This window comes from Anopheles maculipalpis, chromosome 2RL (genome assembly GCF_943734695.1).
Source record: "Anopheles maculipalpis chromosome 2RL, idAnoMacuDA_375_x, whole genome shotgun sequence".
NCBI classification, from domain to species: Eukaryota; Metazoa; Arthropoda; class Insecta; order Diptera; family Culicidae; genus Anopheles; species Anopheles maculipalpis.
Window position 1 is genome coordinate 56,218,381 of NC_064871.1, and position 19,002 is coordinate 56,237,382.

The window sequence follows — 19,002 nt, forward strand, 5'->3', positions numbered from 1 at the left end:
ATCAACAATGCAGTGAGCTGAACAATGGCAATGGCGAAGATCGTGAAGTACGAGCAACTACGAGCAGTTCAGTGGCCTTTGGCGCTCATCCTAGGTAAACATGTTATGATTCTTCGTACAGCAAATGATATGTCATTATAAAGTGTGCGCATTTTCCAAAATTTGGTCGTTGAAGTGTATCCAGAAAAGTACATTTTGGGAAATGTGTTTTGAAATTTTATCTGGGACCGGGATGCCGGGTCCCAAACTGTGCAAATAATCGATTCGATCGATTTATTTTGTCAACGTTATTCGATTTCCAAGAGGTGGTACCGTCTGGAGTAGCATATGTTTGCACACACTTCTAAATGTACAAATGCGACAACTGAGGCAACGATGATGTGATCGTCGTCAAAAACAAGAACATTCTTGCTCTGTCCACCGAAGGGAAGACGGTTCTGATAGTCGATAAAGAAGACTCAGGTTTGGATCACCGTAGACCGATAACGTGTAAAGTAATCGTGTTCTGCGGATTGCAAATAAGCTGTGTATTTGCAATTACTACCAACCGACAACCGAACTCTTATCACACTGATTGAAAGTGATGAAAGATGTTTGTGTCCACCTAATAAAAACTACAACGTAGATCGTTCTCACGCATAACAATGACTGAGAAAAAGCAAGTAAATCGTGATGAAAATTATGTTCTGTCGATCCTGTGCTCGTTTCTTAATAGTAAATAATTGTTGACTATTTTCTTTTGCAAACATCGAAGCATGAGTAGCTTATTATAAAAGCTTTCTTAGAAATAGGGTAGGCCTTGTTCTTCTTTTTGATTAGCACTATAATCTTTTTGAGGTATCATTTCTGGCTTGGTTGACTTAATTTTACTGAAACTGGACACTTTGTCCTGCTTACGGGGAGATGCAGTTTTTTGCATTGTTGTCCGCAGTGTTTAAATCCAATTGTTGAATTTTTGTTACAGCCTAGTTTTTGGTTTGTTTAGCGTAACTTTTAGCAAAACGTTTTATAAATTTGATGTTTTGACAGCGTGGCATGTGTTTGCAGGTTTCCGACACATTTGGCTTTAAAAAAAAATTGTCCACGACTACTTTCGAGTGTATTCTCTTTCTAACGTTTTGTCCACTTTTCTACTGTAGAAGAAGAAGAAGCGTTTAGTAGTATGTTATTTTATAACACAATTCATTAATATCAAGTTAGATTCTTATGACGTAGATAGTACCATTTGTACTTGGTGCCTGGAAATTATGATATTTTTATAATCTCAACCAAAAATGAATACAATTAATGACAAATCGAACGACAGAATTGGTAACGACAGGTATTGAAAATCATTCTGGCCGTTTGAACGGTTTTCAGTCGTAGTATTGTACCGGTCGGCATATGAAGCAGAGCATACATGAATGTGGTCAAAATTTTAAAACATTAGAAACAAGTCTGTTCAGTTGATGTAGAAGTGTTTTGCGATTAAAGTCTAAATGTAAAACAATTACACTAATATTTTCAACTAATATAACATGATAATATCAGTACTTTCACTGTCTACTGGTTGATCGTAGATTAAAGCATTACTCTCATGTACTACTTGCGTCATGCCGCTCTGGCAACTCAAGAAACTGATGCTGGGATCGCAGCAGGCGGTATAAACCTCGGCTCTTGTCGCGATCTCGTGAGAAGACGAACGATCGTACGATTGGGTAGACGAACGAATAACGAGTACAAGATCGATGGAAGGTAACAATCGACACATATGTGTGGAGGCACTGTGTTGGAGCACTGGAGCTGCGTTTGGAGCTTATATAAAGAACAGAACATACGCTGCTCTACTCCTATTTGCACAATTGCTCTCCAGCGTGTAAGGTTGTCTGTTGCTGGTATTAAGATAAAGCCACTACCAGCAAAGATCCCTGGCTGGTGCAGCATGGTGTAAGAACAATATTCTCTAGAAGTGTGTTAACAATAATATCGTTTGCTGTTTGAGAAGCAATACTGTTTCTAACAGCACTTTAAAGGAGCGCGAAACTTTTTGATAATCCCAAAAAAAAAGGATATTAGCAAAACTAAAGAAAAGAGTTACGTGAAGTGGTACGAAACCTTCAGTGGAATGTGAATATGTGCAACAGTTTTAGAAAGCCTACGAACTGAGTGAAAACAACAATCTTTTCGCATGGATTTGTTTTTCCTAGTGTAACGTAGTGTTTGAACAGTGCCAAAGTTAGTGATGCAAAGTGAGTTAATATTTTTAAAACATTCAAAGCGACTCTTTGGTTCGGAAAAAGTTCTATCGATTTTTTTTTCTCTCACATGAATGTTTATTGTTGATCCTTCCTGCGATTTTAAAACTTGACAACTGCGAATTATTAGAAATTATTGTATTCGTTCAATATAAATTTTATAATTGTGGTTCACCTGTAAATATAGGCTCATATTTAGCAATAAAAAAAGTGTTTTAGTAACTAAATTACACAAAATTTTAGAAACCCGACCGATGATTCTTTCGTATTCTGCAAGTAAATCTAACTTTTGAATTCTCAAATTAAAAACCAAAGTTTGAATACAATAACTCTGCAAAAAAACTGCAAAATGGAGGCTTACTTTCATGTTTTAATGAGTACTAATTACCATATTCATCTAGACCAGATTTCCGGCACTACGGTATCGATGCTGTAGATGAACAAAGGCAGATCTAACCCGTGACTATTAGAAAGTTGAACTGTTGATTATTCGTCAAAAGCCACGGAATCGATAAGATAGTGTGTGACTACGTCCAGAAAAGCTCCGTAGTGCCTCCACACGCTCCAAAATGACGACAACACCGGCCTTTACGATGGTCTCGAAGAGGAAACGTAAGTATATGTTCCCGTTTTTTTTGCCGATGCTCTGTGGCCCGTTTAAATTTAATGGTTCGAGTGCTACTCTTAGTATTTAATATCTCTTAACGGCCGAAATTAATGTCCGTTTAACGCATTTAAGGTAAATTACTTGATGTACATACAGATCCGTCCTTTTTTTTGTGGGAATTAGATTAAAAGTAATGTAAACGTTTTACCAGCGTGTAGTTGCTCGTTTGGCAAATACATTTGTACTATGACGGCTGTAATGAGTACTGAGAGCGCAGCGTGCGACGTTACGGATGTTAATCATGGGTGTTTGTTACTGTCTTCTAGGTATCTGACCCCTGCGCAAAGCTTCACGTGTGTGATAGGCGGAAATGGCACGTACGCGGAATATGGGTTTGTGAGAACAGTTTTGAATCAATCTGCAAAAAAAAAACCGTTTTCATTAGCACACGGTCGTGTGCGGTTGCCCTTGCTTTTACCCACGTGGCGTATATGCATGGTGGCGGTAATGGTGGCCAAAGGTTAACGAAATGCAAAGTCTCACCTCGCGGAGAGCAATGCATATTGTCACATAGCAAAACAAAAAGCAACCCTTAATTACACATCCTGCAGCGTTCGTCACACAGGTTCATCTTTGGAGATGTACAGCCTACATCAGGAAGCAGGTTTTTTTTGTAAATCGCTTGCGAGGGTAAATAAAAACATACCGTTTAGCGTTTGAAAGTTTGCAGGTTGATTAGAAGTCACAATCAGATTGCAGATGCTTCAAAGCGGTTGAACGATTTTCATTTACAATTTTCCTTAATTGTAACATTAGCTTATCTACGAACACATTTACTGGCAGCTATTTTTGCTATCCTCATGTGACAGAGCGCGATGTGTGATTGTTCGGCGCATTGACACACTAACTTCGCTTCAGCCCGAGAGAACCTTGAAACGCGTGGCGCCTTGTCCTTACAAATCTTGTGCAATGCTACACCTTATTCAAGTGACCCGGTGCGCTCGTTAGCCGCTGGCATGTTTGAGAGGCTACTAAATTTCTTTCGTGTCTGCATTTTACATTCGGTGGCCTTTAATGAATGTAAGCTAATAGTGCAACTAATATGTGTAGAAAAAGTGTAAATAGATAGAAAATTACTTTAAACCTACTATTCACCGCAGGTGCATTGAGCAATGGTACATAATTGATTGTTTTTTATTATTATTTTCGGTAGATACAAAACATATGTCAAATATTCGAGTGACGTGATCATTATCATGATCATTTAAACGAGATACAAAATCACGCAAAATGCATTCCACAACCGTGAATGATATGAAGCCCACAATATAAGTGCAATTTTTAGAATCATTGTAGAAATATTCACATAAAGATCTCTTGTTCTTCTACCTCTTAACATTAAAATTCATCATATTCCGTGTTGCTGAAGCTGTACCAATTCTTATTCTCTAGCTCTACACAAGAGAAAGGTCCCGGCGTATGATTTATGATTTTACCCTTAGATAAATAATCCATCCTGCGAACAATCCTTGATTTAAATGTGTGAAATTGTAGTTTAGATAGCTGAAATATACATCAGATTAGAATCTTAATTGTGTGAGGCTCTTTTCCGTAGATTTCATCGCGGTTGTTGTTTAAATCGTATTCAAAGAACCTTTGTCATAGATAATAGCAGAAGACTAGCAAGTTTCTGCTGTGCTTTACTCGTGTTTATTGGACTTGGTGGTGCTTTGTTCTCGTGCCGTCTGGCATCCGCATCAATTATAGTTTTACGTTACTTTCTTCCCTGTGTATGCAAATTTTTCATTTCCTTTCTCAATGCGTAACAGAACTTCCGCGTCCAATTTGTCGCCTGGGGGAGTGGAGACGGCAGTGTAGATACTACCGCATTGGTTAACCATTGATTATAATTTTATTCACAAAGCACAGCTCATCATACCTCCCCCAACGTCCTAGTCGGCGGTACGATCTTGGTACCGATCGTGGCGGTGCATTAAGATACGTTTAAACTTTTATACCTAGCAAAACTGCCAATTAAAACGTGCCGTAGTTTAATGAGTTCTGTTGATCGAACGTGCAAGAAATCGGTTCAGTAGCTAGATGGGAGCAGGATGCAGGATTCAGGGAAGGCATTTTGCCACCGATATTGGCCGTTGTGAAAGTAACCGGTTTAATAGTTCATTGTTAAACGGCGTGCGCGAAGTACGAAGACTTTATGCGCTGCACTGGCCAGGGAGGATAGAAGCGTGCGATAAATGACCCGCTAACTTAATTCTGGCTCGATTACGGGGTTGATCACAAAAGTACGATTCACGTGCAATAACAAGTCATGTCAACGTGTTCGTCACCATCAACAACAAGGGTTGTCTCGAATTGAGCGCCTTGCCTCAGTAAAGCGCTGATCACAATTCATTGAGAAAAAGCTCAAATAGGTCACTGAGTGAAGCCGATCATAAGGCCAGGTTCGTCGTCTATGATTAGCCCACGAGTGTCAGATCAGTTGCGGAAGTGGAATGATTACTTGGTATAACTTGCATCTTGATCGGGCGGCGTAATGTGCATCCAGCATGTGGTGCATTTGTGTTTCAACAAATTTTCCCAACCGTAGCTGAGCGGAAGCTTTGTGACGCGTGTAATCATGTGTTAGGGAATTCCGGTAGCATTACAATCATGGCAATTTTCTGTCATATCTTACTCTTGGTAGAGTCTGTAGTACACTCTTACGCATCACGCGGCACTAGTGGTATGGATTCGATTACGGGGGACGTGTCAAAACACCTCCAACTAATTTGTTACATTTGTTAATCCTCTTCCAAAAAAAAAACGGCGAATATTAAAATTCCAAACAAATATGTCCTTCGACGACACCTTCTTGAACCTCGTCATCGGCTATTGTCTTGTGCGAGTTCATGGAAACCTGAAATAGCGGTGCCGACAACTGATACGTCTTGTCTGCCTGCCGACATTGGTTGCTCCCTAATACAGCCACATGTAGCATCATTGGGCCATGATGTGACATACAGACATGTAACAACTGCTGAAGACCGTAAGAACAGGTTTACGGTGCACTGTTGACTGTTTGCCGACTTTGCTGGAGCGGTAAGAAGCAAAACAAAACCGTAGATTGATCTCCCGCCGTTTGCACGAACAAATGAAAGTGCAAGTGGGAAGGATTTATCTTAAGCATTGGAAAAAGCTAGAGATACACCTTCTCCCCGCTGTGACGTTGACGTAATGTAACGAAAGTGAAATAGGTTTATGTGTTTCGCATCAACAATCGTCTCTTGTTGATATGGTTCACACATAGTCTCAAGGTTATGCGAGCGTGAACTTGAGCTTATGGTGCGGCTAGTTTGAACAGCCTTGCCAAGGGGTAAGGATCGTTGGGCTCATCATGTGCAAAGGCACATTGGCACCGGTTTGCAAACGTGACCAAGATCATCTTAGCCCACTTCAACGTACCTGTGCCGACATGCATTGCACGGTTCGCTTCCCAGTTCTGACGGGTAGGTTTTAGTAGGGCGTTAAACCTAAGAAACCAATCTCGGCGAACGCTTCCTTGAACGAGGTGACATTGAACCAGCGGCGGTACGCCTAGCATCCGACGAATGAGTAATTGCGGGCTTTTTTCAGTTTTCGTTTTGGGGAAGTGCGTTGGTACCCGTGTTTACATCATACAACAATCGACAACTCTAATGCAATGTTTTCATTTTGTTTTTCTTTTCTCTTTCTCGGATCTGCCACGTTCAATTGTGAACTCACAGGAGTCGTTAAGCTATGCTGCCTCGGAGTACTGTTTCTTACATTGGCCTATGCAATTATTGTGATTGATCCCACCGAAGTGATCGTGGAAGATGTATGTATTCGAATGTTTATTGTTACCCCAAGTCAATGACTGCTTTGACCTTTAGCATTAGTTGTTTGGTTAATATATTGTCTTTCTTTTATGATCTTCGCTCAGAAACTGTCCATGTATGAAGGATCTTATCTAAACCGTTTGTGGAAGAAACCACCATTAGATGTTTTCATCAGTATTTACGTGTTCAACGTCACCAATCCGGAGGCTTTTATGCGTGGCGAGGAGCGTTTACGCGTGCAGGAAATAGGACCTTACGTGTATCAAGAATTTTTGGAACATCGCAACTCCACCTTCAATCCTAATGGTACGCTTAGCTTTGTACCTGTTCGGCGACAGGTGTTTGTACCAGAACGATCCGTCGGCGATCCGAAGGCGGATCGGATTATGATACCGAACATAGCATTGCTCGGCGTGTCAAGTGCAGCCTATCGCATGTCCACCTTTGCCGCATTTGCAGTGGCAGCCGCCTTAAAGCCTCTTGGCATGGAGCCGATCCTCAACATTACCACGCACGATCTGCTCTGGGGCTATGATGATCCGCTGGTGAGGATTGCCTCAACCTTGCTACCGGAACTGATACACTTCCAAAAGCTGGGCATATTAGATCGAGTAAGTTAAACAAAAGCTGCTCTTGTACAATACTGGCAAATCGTATGCCAAATGTTTTAATCATATAAATTTTTTAATTGTATAAAGTCGTTGTTTCGGGGTTTCGCGAAACGGTCAGCCCATGCATTGGTGTTTTCACACTTTACTTAGGAGTTTCGTTTTCTGGTCGTAGATGTTTGACGATGGATTTGACACGGTTACCATCAATTTACCCGAGTCGGTTCGCAACCAACAGCAGGATGCGGAAGATTCCATCAACGACGATGTATCGGATGAACTTGCCGATAGCATGCAGGAAGAATACTATCATGATATAGTGTCACGCTCGAAAACCGAGGAACCGATTCGGGACTATTCAATCGATGTGTGGAATGGATCGCCAGGACTAGCTCATTGGGGCTATGTCGCAAAGGATCATTGGGATGCTGACAGAAGGTAGTGTGGGATAAACGTTGTTATTTAAATCCTTCACATAACAATTCAAACTTTCATATCCGTTTTTTACAGAAACACACCATGCAACACACTGCAAGGGTCTTACGATGGGTCCGTTTTTCCTCGAAACATTTCCAAAACGGAAGTGTTCAAAGTGTATCGTAAAGCGTTCTGCCGCACCTTACCTATTGCCTTCGAACGTGAAGGAGAAGTGGATGGTATTAAGGCATACTGGTTCTCAATCCAGGAAAACGCTTTCGAAAGCTCCATCGATGATCCATACACTTCGTGCTACTGTAAGAACAATCAGTGTCTACCAAAAGGGCTAGGAGATTTGAGTCCGTGCTGGTACAGTGAGTATACGTCCCGAAATTGCGTACACTATTGCGAGAATGGAGCAGTCAGTAGTCTGATGTGCTTTAATGTTCCATTTTACAGACATACCCGTAGCAGTCTCGTTGCCGCATTTCTACAAAGGTGATCCAACTCTCTCGCAGGCGATTGATGGGTTGAGCCCAAACAAGGAAAAACACGACGCCGTTATCATTATGCAACCGGTTAGTGATAACCATCGAAATGCGATGCAACCACATTCATATGAACCAATCATTAACTATTTCATCATCTTTTGCTTCTGGCAGCAACTCGGCATCCCGATGAAAGCAAACATCCGCGTCCAAATCAGCCTTTTAACGAATGTAAGCTTCAACTCGGCGCTGAGACCGTTTCACAACACTGTCATACCATTGATATGGGCGGAAATGGTAATGTTATATACCTGGTGTACGTTGCACCGAATGATGGTTCCTATCAAACTAATACACAACTTTCATACACAGTCATTGGAAAAGCTCACGCCGGAGTTAATATTGCTGCTCAACCTGCTATTTGGCATAGCGCCCTACTTGCAGACAGGATTCATATGCTTACTAGCATTGCTGGGAGCCTCTTTATTAGCTACAGCGGCACTAGTACTGCTGTGCTCGTCGGAAGCGGCAACGTTCGAATATGATCCACGGAAATCTATACGATACTCTACCGTCAACATGATCCCGTATCCACTGAGAAAAGAGTTGGAAAAATACGGAGAACCTGAAATATTACGCCGTGAGCCGCTGCTGATAGAAAATTGTGCCTAATAGTGCGTTTCTACTAGATTATACGAAACCTATTTCGCAGGCTATCTCTATTAAGTCCACGTAGGTTATAGGTGTTATGGAGAAGAACAAAAGGACTGACATTTTATTCTTATAGAATAACTGCAATTACAGTTCTTTCGAGTGACAAATCACGAATCCTCTTTCGGGTACCACACTGTGGAGCACCTCGTACACACTCATAATGTTATAGAATCAATGTGATATACTGTTATAGTAGTAAGCTAGCTGTAAGCAATGCAGTGACCATGAGTAAAACATTCTCAACTCTTGCTTAGTATTTGCCTCGTCGTTACAATGGAGTTGTTAAGGTTGTAAAAAAAACAATGCAGCTTTAGTCAATCAAAGTATATGATTCGTAAAGATGGAAGAATCTTGTTACTCAGATGTACAAATAGTAAATATGGTGTTGTATAAATGGTATACTGGAAAAATATGTAAATAACACTGTTGTCACAACTTCTAAGTGAATAGCACGGAGAATACTTGGTGATGGTTTTAGTTATTTATTTTCGTCCAAAACTTTAAAACGGTGCCACCTATTCCCCGTTTATCTCGCTACTGCCGGGTTGACCCATCTTTGACAGCTACCTGTCCCAACCATTGTTCTGACAGCTGTCCCTCGTACGTCAGTTCCCCAACTGTCATTTTCCTTCCTAACATTCCCCCAGCCCGTGACCAACTATGTATGGTCACCCTGTATTTATGTCGAGTAATGCTAGTTTCGGTACCGGTCTTCTTAGCGTTCCTGTGGTGGTGCGAACCCACGCTTGTCGCACATGCCCATCAACTCCTGTAATAACTCCTTCTACCATACCCCTCTTCCAGTTGTTCCTAATTGTCCCTTCTACTATCAGTACCAAATCCCCTGTCCTTACCTCTCGGACATTTTCAAACCACTTACATCTACGCGTGATTACTGGAAGGTACTCCTTAATCCACCTTCTCCACATCCTATCTAGGATATGTTGCGCTAACTTCCAATTCCCCCTTAGGCTGTCTCTATAGTTAGTGGGTAGTACCGGCCGTTGTTTAACTCCCGAAGAACTTCCCAACAGGAAGTGATTTGGTGTAATCGCCTCTCGGTTCTCCGGATCTAACGGTACGTACGTCAACGGTCTAGAGTTGATCATGGCCTCAGCATCGTACAATATGGTCTCGAATGTCTCGTCATTCGGTAAATTCCTCACCTCCATTACCGTGCTGATCGCAGCCTTCACTGAGCGCACCATACGCTCCCATGCGCCTCCCATATGGGGAGCACCAGGCGGGTTGAAGTTCCAACGGGTGTGTTCATTGGTGAAAGTCGTTGCCAGGATTTCATTACGCTGCTCGATTTCTTTCCGAAGTTGTCTGCTAGCGCCCACGAAGTTGGTCCCGTTGTCACTGAAGATTTCTATCGGTGCACCTCGCCTCGCCACGAATCGCCTGACCGCCATTATGCATGATTCTGTCGCTAGGCTATGCACTACCTCCAAATGGATCGCTCGTATGGTCAAACAGGTGAATACGGCAACCCATCTCTTTTCATTCGACCTTCCTCTCTTTACCAATACCGGGCCAAAGTAGTCGAGTCCAACGAAGGTAAACGCCCGGACGAACGGTGCCAGTCTCTCCTTTGGTAGCGGTGCCATTGGTGGTACTTGTGGTAGTGCCCGCCGGATTGCACAGAACACACAATTCCTCACCGTTTTCGCAACCAACGCTCGCAGCCTCGGGATCTGGAACTGTTGTCGTACCTCGTTCACTACTGTTTCGTTATTGGCGTGGCGATAGACTCGATGATAACGCTCCACTATTAGCTCAGCCAATTTAGAGTTCCCCGGTAGAATTACTGGATACTTTGCGGAATAGGGTACTTCCGCCGCTTCTCCTATTCTTCCTCGCATCCGTAAAACGCCTTCTTCATCCAGAAATGGCAATAGCTTGTATATACGGCTTTGTTTAGCTACCGTCCCGCGGGGTACTTCATCGCCATTTTGGGTGCTCAGGACACGAATTTCCTCCGAGTAGAATGTCCACTGGGTCTGTTTCCACAAGATGATATTAGCCTTATAGAGTTCCTCGTGGCTGAGAACTCCTCCCAGAACTGACTCGCTTCTCCTCTTCTTGTCCAGGTTGCCTACATAACGCACAAGCCACCCAATTGTCCGTTGCAGTCTCTCCAGCCTGCTAAACCGTTCATAAGGTATGAGTAACAGTCTGGTATCAGGGCCCTCGGTGTGAAGATTTACCCGCCGTATTTCTTCTCCCGTGCCTGTGTCGGTCGATCTTTGTTGCGGCCAGTCGTCCTCTCCGTTCAGCAAGAATTCCGGCCCTTTAAACCAGATTCCGTCGTAGTCGAAGTTCGGCCTACCCTTCCACTTCGTTGCCTCATCCGCTGGGTTGTGGTCTGTCGGCACCCATCGCCACTCATCCACTGCCGTGCTCTCCAGAATCTCGACTACTCTATGGGCAACGAAGGGTTTGTAGTTTCGGGGATCCGCTCTTATCCATGACAGAGCGACCGTGCTATCAGTCCAGAGCACTCGTCGTGTCACACGAATTGGATGGTGTTCCTGCGTGTAGCGCAAGAACCGTGCGCCTAACACGCAACCTTGGAGTTCTAGCTTCGGTATCGTAAGGGGCTTTAATGGCGCCACCTTAGCCTTTCCTCCAACCAGGGTGCACTGCGGTTCACCGGACTCATCGATCGTGCGAAGATAAAGAGCGCATGCATATGCGTGCTGGCTGGCATCGACGAACACATGCCATTCGGCATTCTCGTACGTTTTCTTCGATGCTTCGATAAAGTAACAACGCGGAATGCGTATGTCGCCAATCGTTGGGAGAAGTTCTATCCATCTGCGCCATTCGCTGTATTGGATGCCATTTATTTCTTCATCCCACTGCGTGCCGGTTCGCCATAGATCTTGTATCAGGATTTTGCCGTGAATCACGAATATCGCCAACAACCCAAGAGGATCATACAATGACATCACACATCGTAATACCTCTCTCTTCGTTGGAATCCGCTCTGCCTTTAGGAAGTCAGCTATCACCGTACACGCCCGTGTGCAGAATCCCAATGTATCGGATGCAGGATGCCAACGCATTCCTAATACGCGTTCGATATCATCCCCCATGGTTGATAAATATTTGATGTTTCCGCTGTTCTGCTCACCGAGGTGTTTAATTACCTCTGCACTATTCGAGCTCCAATTCCTTAGCTCGAATCCGCCATTGCTGAATACTTTCCGGACCTCGTTAGACACTCGACACGCCTCCTCCGTCGTCCCAAAGCTGTCTAAGAAATCGTCCACATATGTGCTCTCAAGGATTCCCTCAACCGCACGTGGGAATTTCTCGGCATGCTCTTTCGCGTTCCGGTTCTTGACATACTGCGCTGTCGCGGGTGAACATGTAGAGCCAAATGTCACAACGTCCACGATGTAGGTATCCAGCTCGTCCGAAGGATTGTACCGCCATAAGAAGCGCTGTGCATGCTTGTCCTCTCTCCGAACTCTTATCTGTAGAAACATCTCCTTTACGTCTGCACACACCGCCACTGCATACAGACGAAAACGGAATAGTACTCCAAGTAAAGACATAACCTCGTCAGGACCCTTAAGCAGCATGTCGTTAAGTGATGTGCCATGTGCCTTAGCTGCAGCGTCCCAAATCAAACGCACCTTTCCAGGTTTGTTTGGGTTAGTAACCACTCCTATTGGTAAATACCAAATTCGTTTCGGGTTAGCCTCCGACAGTTCCTGTTTCGTTGCCTTGTGCACATACTGTTTGTCCAGCAGCTCGCGAATCTGACGGTGTACCTGCAGCTTGAGCTGACCATCTCGTTCCATCCTTTTCTCCAAACAATCGAACCTACGTTTCGCCATAGCGAGGCTTGAAGGAAGCTCTGAATGATCCACCTTCCACAATAAACCCGACTCGAAACGTCTTCCAACACGAACCGTGGTAACCTCCAATAGATGTTGAGCACGTTGGGTATCCGGGTCATCCTGAACGTGTGTGTACGCCACCCCCATTTGCTCCAGTTCGTAGAATTTGCCAATCGCGTCGTGAAGATTGTTTGGGCTATTGCACTCGCAGATGTGCAGTAGTCTATCACCCCCCTGGTTCGTCGGCTTCCCGTAGATACACCATCCTAAACGCGTTTTGACTGCGATTGGATCACCATCTCCGCCCTCTACCGTCCTGAGGGGAACCGTCAGCCTCAGGTTGTCTAACCCAATAAGCATCTTGGGTTCCGCATCCTTATATTCCTGTATCGGCAGCTGCTTCAGATGTTCCCACCTCCCTTCGTCCTGTACGAAGGATTGCCGCGGTAGGTTCATGGCTGGAACCGTACGTACCGAATTGACCGCAAAACGCCTTGTAGAACCAATCGGACCCACCTCGAGATTTACGCGTCTGGACCCAGCCTCGACCCTTGTTGTATTGCCGGTCCAACGAATGCAAAGAGGCTCCACCACACCCTTGACACCTAATTTCTCTGCCAAATCCTCGTCAACCAACGTCATGGATGAACCTTCATCCAAAAAGGCAAACGTTGCCACCGCTCCAGCCGGACCATACACGGTGACAGGCACAATCCGGAAGAGTGCCTTCGACGAAGACGATGCGTACTGATGATGGTTGCTTTCCGCAATAGCACCACCATTGTTCCTCCCAACCCCGGGTTCCGAAGCGCCGATCTCATTGCTGACTCGCCGAGACTCCTCCACTCCGTGCAGCAACGCATGATGTCGGTACGTACACCCTTCTTTGCCACACACTGGCCTGTTGCGGCACGTCCGCCAGTTGTGCTTGCCCAGGCAGCCGAAGCACAAAGAATGTGCACGAGCCTTATTCCACCGTTCCTTAACCGACATTGCTACAAACTCAAAACATTTTCCCACATCGTGTCCCCTTTTATCGCAAATAAAACAACGCAATGATTTCCCTACCTGCGTTGAGTTATTCCCAGATGTTGTTGATTCCTGATGATCGACATGTGCGTGCACATAAGCCTTGGTGCTGGGCTTCTTCCTTTCCGCCGCCTTCCACGATGGTAACTCCCGGTTGGTTAACTTCTCCGCAGCGCTCTGCAACTCGGCCATGTACTCTGCAAACATCCGGAGGTCTGGTTCGTCGATGTGCCGTACAAATCGCACCCAATTATATTTCTCGGTCATCGGTAGCTTGTCCACGATCTCCTGTAGCAGCAACGGGTTAGTCAGATGCGCCTCTCGTCCAGCGGCCTTCATATGGTCCACCATGCTTTGCACCGCTTCACCGAACGCCACGATGGTGTCGGGCTTCTCCATGCAGGGTGCAGCCATCCTACGCACTTTCTCGATTAACGCCGAGATGAGATGCGTTGGCCGACCATAACGTGAGCGCAGCGTTGCTATCACTTGCGGTACCACTTCCGGCAAAAGTAAACGGCTACGCACTGCCTCTAGAGCGGGACCCTTCAGCGCCTTTTGCAAACGCAACATATTTTCCCAGTTGGAAAAGCCGAATTTGTCCGTAGTATACTCATAATGCGCGATGAATATTGGCCAGTCCGCCGGGTCCCCGGCAAACACGGGTAATTCGGTTGGTATGTTGCGATGCACATTCACCTCCTGCTGGGCATAACCGCGCTCCTCACGTCTCACACGTTCCATCGAACCACCCTCCGCACAGGATGGTATCACTGTCGATGTCTCAGCGGTCACTTGCACGCCCAGTTCCTCAGCCAAAATCTGCTCCTCTTCCTTCACGAACCGCAGCTGCAACTCCAGTTCCACCCGTTTCCTCTCCGCTTCTTGCCGTCGCTTCATTATGGCTAGCCTGTTTGCCATACTGTCGGATCCCTTAGCAAGAGTGAGGTTAGAATTTGCCGCCACGCTGTCGGTTGTATTCCGTGAGTGCAGGTTGAAGCCTTCCGCCAAGCGTTTCGTAACCTCAACCAACTTGAGGTTAGGATTTTCCAACACGCCGTCGCTTGTTTCACGCGGAGAAAGATTGACGCTTTCTACCGTGGGCATCATAACCTCAACCCGTTTGAGGTTATGTGTTGCTGGACCTGTTGGTGCCGCCACGTGCTTGATCGGCGTCCTTTTTACCGCTCCAGAACGCTCTCTGCCCGTGCACGCGACGCACAACCACTTCCGCTTTTCCACGGCTTCCGGCGATTCCGTTATACCGACGCACGAAAAATGCCACCATGAGTCGCAACTATCACACGCCACAAAAGTTGCATCGTCCACTTGATCACTGCAAGCCTGGCAGCAATCTTTCCGATCCACTTCCATTTCACCTTTTTACCGTTTTAAAGGCTTTTATGTTGTCACAACTTCTAAGTGAATAGCACGGAGAATACTTGGTGATGGTTTTAGTTATTTATTTTCGTCCAAAACTTTAAAACGGTGCCACCTATTCCCCGTTTATCTCGCTACTGCCGGGTTGACCCATCTTTGACAGCTACCTGTCCCAACCATTGTTCTGACAGCTGTCCCTCGTACGTCAGTCCCCCAACTGTCATTTTCCTTCCTAACAAACACAGTTGTGAAATGGAATGGATGGAAATATTAAACTTATTTAAAAAAATAACATCAATGCGATTTTTATTTTGCAACAGTTGTAGCTATTTTTGTAAAATGTACGATTTCCTTCAATGTTTAAAGATATCGAACAACTTTAAAAAGGTTCACAGATTTCGTTAGTTGATACCGTTATTATTTCATGAGGGACGGCCTAGCCATATTGCTTTTACCGGTTAGTTGTTTGATCATAATTATTATCATTTTTTCTCTTTTGTTTCATGTGTCCAATGAACGATCCAGATCTTTACCGGTCAGTGATCAGTTTCGTTAATACAAGTTCCTGATGTTTTAGAGCTGTAGTTTTTCTTTTTGTATACATCACAGACATTCCCGTAGCAAATCGTCTATGAGAACGAAAGGACAGGGTCGTGCAACGGCTGATATTTGATAGTGTCCGAGCTGATGATTTTTCTCCTGTCATGGTGTAAAAATCAGCGTTTCGTGTGTAGCGGATTGCATCAGTAATCATGCGCAACAATTTGTTCAGCAAGACTTGAAGTCGTTTAGAACGATTCCTTGTATATGTATCTGCCAAATTCGAGTAAATTATGTACACGTAATCTGAAATGGCAGTCTTCCTGTGTTGAAGTAACAATAAGAACAAAAATCACAATAAAGTAAAATTTTAATAAAATGGGACCATATCACGACATTCAAATGCTGTTGATGCAATGTGAGTATTGAAACGGTAAACGTTTCAATACTCACTGACGGAAACGTAACGATTGAAGTAGCGGGCTTTTTTTATTTAGTTAGAACGGCTTGGCATTGTTGCTAAGTAGCAAATAGTTTAAGTCACTAAAAATTGGCTGGATCTAATAAAAATTACAACGTATGCTTTGCCTCCAACCAGAGATTGAAGATGCACCATTATTTTTGAAAAATTATCTCTTTTTCTGTTTATTTTACAGAGACTTTTGGTCCTCAAAACCTCATCCGCCTCTTTCCTTCGCTTGTCGAGTGATAAAATGGTTGCAAAGCCTGCATCTAGTAGGCAAGTGGCTCGGTGTGAAGTGTACCAATGGCAATTGGTAAGGATGTGGTGGGCGGTGATGTCAACGTCACAAAAACTGCAGAGTGGTGGACTTGATCCGTCTAACAGATAGGAGTGTCTAGAACGGGTACTCATGCTAGAAAGAACGTCATGGGAACATCCCATGGTGCAGTATTTTGCTTGAAGCAGCTGAGTTTGGTACTTTGGTAAAGATTTGAACCCTACCATGTGAAGACCAGCGCATTCATTAATTCTCGTTGATTTAAAATTTCGAGTGTAGAATTAAAAACATCAAAACAATAGATATGCTGCGAATGCTTGCCCCACTTGCCCCTACGGCAGGTATGTCTAACTCATTTTAGTGGTTAGTCATTTTTTATTCATTGGATTGTTTTAAAAGCGCTGATAACCGGATGCAACTTTCACTCAATTTTCGTTATTTTACCGATTTCATCTTCTTACAAGTTCTAAATTTACTAATAAACATTTGACAGTTCTCAATAGCTAATCAATTTTTTGTGTACCATGTATGAAAAATATGAGATCAGAGACAATCAGTAAACTAAAATTAATGTTTGAAATGAGTGAGAACTGAGCAAAATAATTTTACATAAGTTATTAAATTTTTGAATACAAATTTTTGCCAAATATCTTAATATTTATTTATTTTAGAATACGTGGGCTGTAGTTTGACACACCTGTCATACGATGACGTTGTATGCATGAGATAAGAACAAAGTTCCGAATCTGTCAAATATGAATGTATAACAGGCATCAAAATAATGATGCTTCTTTATTGATTTGTTTAGTGAACTAATTTTAAAATCGTGCATAATTTTGACCACCTTTTAGGTCATTCTTCTTTCAAAGGCTTCGAGCAGTCGTCTCACGTTTTCTGAGTTTCGAGCAGACATCCACAGTTTTTCGAAGCACTCAGCAGGAGAGCTTTCTTTCAAATTATGGGCACGCTACACACGGCTTGTTAAAAGTGTAATGAATTTCGCGTTTTATTATTCATCTCAATAATCAGAATTAAGTTTTTTTTTTTATTCATAAGGGACGGCCAGGCCGTATTGCTATCAGGATTAAGTTATTTGTAGAAGAAATTTGAACAAACCTAACTTGATTCGAAGTAATGACTTTCCAACAAAAAAAAAAAAACAGAACATTCAAAGAGCGGCGAACTCAATGATTTGCAGCATAAATATTTTATTCATAAAACGGTTAAGCTGAGCATCTCGAACTAACCCAAATATCCAAAAACAAATAAATCGAACCCTCTAGCTGTTTGTAGGCTGCTTAAGCAAAAATCGAACTACGGGTGAACTTTGAAGCTTGTTAAAAAGTGCGTCGAACCCGATGGAACTATGAAGCTTTTCTACTTGCACCAGGAACTCGATGGAACTATGAAGCTTTTTTACTTGCACCTAGAACTCGATGGAACTATGAGGCTTGTTTATAAACGTAGCATGGTATTTCATGGAACTGTGAGGCTTCTTAAGCAGCACATGGTACTTTACGGAACTTTATGGTTGTTCAATGAAGAAAAAGGGCTTAGAAATGTTTGTCGAACATTTCTACCGATAAAAACTAAATTATAGATTATGTTGGAAAATAATAACATAACAAAGAATGTATGTTTAGCAGTGCGATCAGGCCGTTCCTTACGAATAAAATATGTTTATTTTTTATTCAACAGTTATGACCAGTGTTCCGTCGTAAAAAAATACCAAGCCGAAGGTGCCTCGTCGAATGGTTGCAACATTTTCCTAAACAACCCCATTTCCTCCCCCTCCCCTCCTCTTCCTCCCATCAACATTGTTTGCACATTCTATCAAATGAATATGATTCACATCTCTGCTCGGTGGTGAATTACAATGTCAAGCTGAGTAGGTGGGCGCCTTGTAAGCTGCGAGAGGGGGAGGAGGGCTAATTCATCAGATTTTAATTAAGTGTGATATTTGCTGCTTCAAGCTGGTGTCTATTTTGATCGCCCCTACCTTTCATCCGGTTATGGCCGTTCAGCTCATATATAGAAAAATTGTCTTCTCAATGATTGTACACTCAAAACAATTAAAAAGAAAGTAAAACTCCACACATCCTTTGTATTTCTTGCTTGGAGCTAGAGTATTTTTTTCTGTGCTTGTTCCACACTGTCCAACAACAGACAAATAGGTATCATTGACAAAGTAGCACTCTGTTAAACAGGAAAACTGCAGTTCGATTCTCAATAAATTAGACATACAGAATAGAACATTCATACACACAAGACTACCACAGCTAAAAATCATGCCTACTACATAACAAACTGTCCTAAGCAAGCTCATCAGCTGCGCATATAACAACACAGCCACAAGCATGAAACCACAAGTCAGACAAGGACAACATGTTTTTTTTCTGTCTTGCTAGAAATTTAAATGCGCATAAAAATTTTCTTTTAGATTTTTAAGTACGGAGGCTGCTTAGGAGCCGGTTAAAAGGACGACGAACTTTGGCGCTGCTTATCTACTGCAAAATGCGTATTAGAGCAGCAAT

The 19,002-nt window shown here is 43.4% G+C and overlaps 1 protein-coding gene across 2 annotated transcripts; it reads left to right on the top strand.

The window, feature by feature from the left end:
* The first annotated feature begins 2,798 nt into the window (after positions 1-2,798).
* On the top strand, positions 2,799-8,883 carry LOC126557474 (scavenger receptor class B member 1). 2 transcript variants are annotated; one of them, XM_050213264.1, is made up of 8 exons: positions 2,799-2,846; positions 6,606-6,697; positions 6,803-7,309; positions 7,482-7,744; positions 7,817-8,097; positions 8,183-8,301; positions 8,386-8,508; positions 8,584-8,883. In XM_050213264.1, the coding sequence occupies exons 1-8, from the start codon at positions 2,804-2,806 to the stop codon at positions 8,881-8,883; spliced, it is 1,728 nt and encodes a 575-aa protein (XP_050069221.1). In that variant the 5' UTR covers positions 2,799-2,803. The 2 variants fall into 2 exon arrangements, with proteins under 2 accessions (XP_050069221.1, XP_050069219.1); XM_050213262.1 differs by having other exon boundaries at positions 8,183-8,508.
* The last annotated feature ends 10,119 nt before the right edge of the window (positions 8,884-19,002 follow it).

Coding starts and splice junctions, on each gene's coding strand:
- LOC126557474 (XM_050213262.1), top strand. CDS start 2,804: ATGACGACAACACCGGCCTTTACGATGGTCTCGAAGAGGAAAC. Junction 6,698..6,802: donor CCGAAGTGATCGTGGAAGAT/GTATGTATTCGA, acceptor ATCTTCGCTCAG/AAACTGTCCATGTATGAAGG. Junction 8,509..8,583: donor CATTGATATGGGCGGAAATG/GTAATGTTATAT, acceptor TTTCATACACAG/TCATTGGAAAAGCTCACGCC.